The sequence below is a fragment of the Drosophila albomicans genome, unplaced genomic scaffold, assembly GCF_009650485.2.
Source record: "Drosophila albomicans strain 15112-1751.03 unplaced genomic scaffold, ASM965048v2 utg000105l_pilon, whole genome shotgun sequence".
Taxonomy (NCBI): domain Eukaryota; kingdom Metazoa; phylum Arthropoda; class Insecta; order Diptera; family Drosophilidae; genus Drosophila; species Drosophila albomicans.
The window spans coordinates 34,316-39,083 of record NW_026263514.1 but is presented as its reverse complement, the minus strand read 5'-3'; the positions used below and the strand labels follow the sequence as shown (position 1 = coordinate 39,083).

At 39.4% G+C, this 4,768-nt stretch overlaps 1 protein-coding gene across 1 annotated transcript; it reads left to right on the top strand.

Annotated features, from left to right (window-relative positions):
- The first annotated feature begins 2,739 nt into the window (after positions 1-2,739).
- Positions 2,740-3,610, top strand: LOC127566263 (uncharacterized). Its single transcript, XM_052008286.1, has 2 exons — positions 2,740-3,050; positions 3,115-3,610. The coding sequence occupies exons 1-2, from the start codon at positions 2,845-2,847 to the stop codon at positions 3,608-3,610; spliced, it is 702 nt and encodes a 233-aa protein (XP_051864246.1). The 5' UTR covers positions 2,740-2,844.
- Positions 3,611-4,768: the final 1,158 nt, after the last annotated feature.

Genomic DNA, 4,768 nt, shown 5'->3' with positions numbered 1-4,768 from the left:
TTCGCTTAATTTCACATTGTTGCCATAGCTTGTCACACGTGATTATCCTGATGAAACAGGGTTTCTTCTTTGCCATATGTGGACGTTTTTTCTAATCGTTTGGCCGCAGTCGATCTGGTAGCTTTATATAATATTCGTTGTGATTGTTTTACCTTTCTCCAGGTAGTCTATAAATCAAATCCGTATGCATCCCAAAATATGGACGCCATAACCTTACCCACGTTATTTGTGTTTTGGGACGCTTCGGTCGCTTTCACCGCTACCACCCACTCAGAAGATTTGACGACTGGATTCTGGAGTATAGTGGTGTATCCATGTTTCGTCCATGGTTACGTAACGGCGAAAAAAATCGGTCCTTTTGCGCTTCAACATGCTTAAACACGTCTCGAATGCATCAATGCGTTGTTGCTATTGGTCCGGTGCTAGCAATCGCGGCACCCACTTTGAGTAGAGTTTTTTCGTATCCAAATGTTCATGCCAAATCGTAAACAAACAGCCATTCTGATATCTTTGAGGCATCAGCTATCTCCTTTAATTTTAATTTGCGATCAAGTAGTTGGAATATCAGTACTAACACAATCTAATTTTTGTACAAGGAAGTTAATTAGGGTCACCTGTCATTAATGTCAATTTAGGGGTAATAAAAATGCAATTTAATTAGGGTCACCTGTTGAAATGTCAAGTGTGAGGTAATAAAGATGCAATTTAATTAGAGTCACCTGTGGAAATGACAAGTGTGGGATTTGTGTGACGAATCGTACGCGATCCGAGACGGGGCGATGAAAGGATCGGGATCGGGGGCGTTTCGTCACACAAATCCTTCGGAGTCGGGGTCGAGGTCGCTTGTCCCGAGACGCCCTCGGGGTCGGGGTCGAGATCGCTTGTCCCGACACGCCCTCGGGGTCGGGGTCGCACTCGGGCTCGCAGTCGGGGTCGCAGTCGAAAACGATTCGTAGATCGAGGACGAAAACGTGTGACGAACACGTGCAACGATACGCTCACGAGGTCGCGTGTCCCGAGACGAGACGGTGAGGGGATCGGGGTCGGGGTCGCAGTCGATTCGTAGATCGTACTCGAAAACGTGAGACGAAGTCGTCCTACGAAAACGTGATACGCTCTTTAACGAACGTAGCGTACGAACGCGCGAACACCCACCTCGAAAACGTAGGTCGTGGGGCAACGCATCATACTAGATCGAAACGTTACGAAACGAAAGGACGGAAACGTGACGCATCGCCACATCCAAGACGATCGAATACGTGAACCTAACACGAATCAACGTTACGAAACGTGATGAAATATGCTCGGAAGCCCAACGCTACCTGAAAAACGATCGAAGGCGCCTTGCACGTGACGCATCGCTACCTGTAAAACGATCGTAGGCGCCACGCTACCTGTAAAACGATCGTAGGCGCCACGCTACCTGTAAAACGAACGAAGGTGTGACGCCCACTTGTCTCGTCAATTCGAATGTATTCGAAATCGGAGCGGAGGAAGGAAGACGTTATGAACGTTAAAAGGATGGGAAACATGATGGGATTCAGAAGAGAGCACAACACCATTTCCAAGATACTTGAAGATAAAATAGAAAATCTAAAAGAAAAGCCGAATATTATAACCAAGATGCAATGAGGGTAGCACACCATGAATACCCATCGATATTCGCCCACTATTCAATTTTCCTCGGTTTTCATCCAAAAACCTAAAATCCTTAAAATCACTTCTAGTTTGTGACTCGAACATACACATCGGCTCCGCGATTCTCCAAAGTTAACAATATTTAAAAATTGTTAAGTGAATAATTGTGCAGTGAAAATTGTTTAAACCTTCAATATTAACAATAAAACCCTCGTCGAAAACAAATTATAATTGTGCAGTGAAAATTGATAATAACTTTCGAAAGTTTGTTTAAACAAATTGTAAAATTCAAAAATTATTGTTAATCAACATTATAAAAATCAATCTTACAATACATAATCAAATACTTTAAAAACAATACTACAAATAAAATAAACTTTATTTTATTCAACCAACAAAATAAAAAAAATAAACAAAAACATCAACATGAATCCCGAGAACACCAACAACTTCAACAACACCCAAACACATCAATGGGGAGTATTGCTATTCCTGCCAGCATTACCTACCTGCAGGTATGCAATGGCATTTCCACGCTCGCACCGAGATACATAAATACAACTCTATCCGTCCGGTGGACGGAAGAATCAAGCAGATTGTGAATGGATACAAGGGACGTATTCTCCAATACATGTTTGAGAGAACGAGGGAGCGGATGTAAGGATGCCTATTGAATTCCTAAATGAGGCTGGATTAGTACTGATCCCTCACTTGGAATGCGTATGACTACCCACCCTATCATCCAAATGCAATTTTGAGTTGTTTGCTGAGTACATGCTAATAAAAGAGTATGATATTCAACAAGAAATAAAATCGTTCCAGAGCACAATGTCTCTGATTACGACTGGATCCGACTTCACACGCTTCTTTGAATCGCATAAAAATGTGATAGACACTAAAATGAGTGAGTTTCAGGAAAAGGACAGCGGATGGATCTTGACACGAATCATTAGGCTGGAGCTTAATGTTTACAAATGTGATCCGACAAAAGGATCTAATCATTTTGAGCTTCCGCTTAAATTAAAAAATAGAAAGGCAGTTGTTAATGTACATAATAAAGATGCTTTCTGTTTTAAGTGGGCAATTATATCAGCCCTCAAACCAATAAGTAGATCATACCATTGCAATAGTTATGGTGTTGAGATCACGTCCCCAATAATTGAGGTGAACAACGTAAAGATTGACTTCAATGGATTAACATTCCCGATGGAAATTCGAAAAATAAAAGAGTTCACTCAACGAAACCCTCACATAAGTTTAAATGTTTTCGGGTATGATGAGGAATCTGACAAAATAATTGGACCGCTTTACTGCGATGGAGTGGAAATGAGAATCCACATTAATTTATTATTCGTCGACGGACCAACGGCGGGTATTCATGGACACTATGTGTGGATTAAAAATATTTCATCGTAAGTACATTCATTAAATTTGAAAATATCACAATCACCTTACAATTTCAATTTTCATACACAGTCTACTTGCCAAACAACTGGGTAAACAGCGAGTTAAGCGTTGGTTCTGTAATCAATGCTTACAATACTCAACGAGTGAGGAGAGGGCGGCTCAACATACATTGAGATGCAGTCGGGTGGTTACCGAGGGACCAAGGAAGGATCAGAAGATTACCTTTCAAAACCATCACCGTCAGTTGGAGGTTCCGTTCGTCGTGTATGCAGACTTTGAATGCATATTGGAACCAGTAACATTAGATGTAAGTGCAAACACAAAAATTATTAATAAACATGTGCCAGTAGCATTTGCATACTACATAAAGTGTGCATTTGACTCTGGCTTAGATAAGTTTGTTTCGAAGACAGGAGGTGATGTCGCTCGCACTTTCATTAAAAATTTAACGTCAGATTTGTCCGATTTGTATGAGAACCACATGAAAATAGTGGTTCCAATGCACATGAGTCATAATGAGTTAGATAATTTTAGGAAAGCGACCATTTGCCACATATGTAGGTAGGTATTTTAAATAATGATAGAGTGAAAGATCACTGTCATTTTACAGGTAAATATAGAGGTGCAGCCCATAATTCATGTAATCTTTAAATACAAGACGGGTGATTTTATCCCCGTATTCTTTCACAATTTCTCCAATATATTAAATACAAGATTCTTTTATTTGTTTGTTTCTCCAAATATGACTTGGAAAGAAAGAATGAGGGGGAAATAAAAGTTATTCCTTTGAATAAGGAATTATATATTTCAATTTCTAAATATCTCCCTCTAAGGAAAAATACGCTAGAAATCAGGTTTTTGGATACTATCAGATTCATGCCCTCTAGTCTAGACACACTCGCGGGGAATTTGAGTGAGAATTTCAATGTGCTGAAATCACAGTACAAAAACAAGTCAGATTTTGAACTACTTCGCAGGAAAGGTGTTTTCCCCTACGAATATTTAGATTCTGTTGAAAAAACTTCTCTCTCCACCAAGATCCAAGTTCTATAGTAATTTAACAGAGTCAGAATGTTCAGAAGAGGATTACGCTCATGCCATCCAAGTATGGTATCATTTTTAATGTCGTTCATTGAAGGAATACTAAGAATTGTATTTGAAAACTGATGTTTTATTGTTAACAGACGTTTTCCAAAATTTTAGGTCAATTTGTTCTTCAATTTACAATCTTGACCCCGCCCATTATTACACTACACCAGGATTGTCGTGGGATGCTATGTTAAAAACCACAGAGATTGAACTCGAGTTACTCACTGACATTGATATGATTACATATTTTAAGAGTGGAATTCGGGGTGGGTTGGTGCAATGTAGTCATAGGCATACAAAAGCAAACCACAAATACTTAAAAGATTTCGATCCTTCTAAAGAATTGGAATTTTTAATGTATGTGGATGCAAACAATTTGTATGGATGGGCTATGTCTGAACCACTACCTTACGGAGAATTCAAATGGTTAGACACGAATCAGGTTAAGAGTTTTAATCTAGAAAATATTCATGAAAATAGTGAGTATGGGTATATTCTAGAGGTTGATCTAGATTACCCTTACTCAATCCATGATGAACATAATGATTTACCATTCTGTCCGGATAACAAGCTACCATCAAGCACTTGTAAAACTCCAAAGTTAATAGCCGATCTCGCTGAAAAGAAGAATTAT

Bases quoted from the DNA above. Each gene is read 5' to 3' on its own strand.
- LOC127566263 (XM_052008286.1), top strand. From the start codon at position 2,845: ATGGAAATTCGAAAAATAAAAGAGTTCACTCAACGAAACCCTCACATA. The intron at 3,051-3,114 runs GTAAGTACATTC...TTTCATACACAG, and splicing joins TGGATTAAAAATATTTCATC to TCTACTTGCCAAACAACTGG.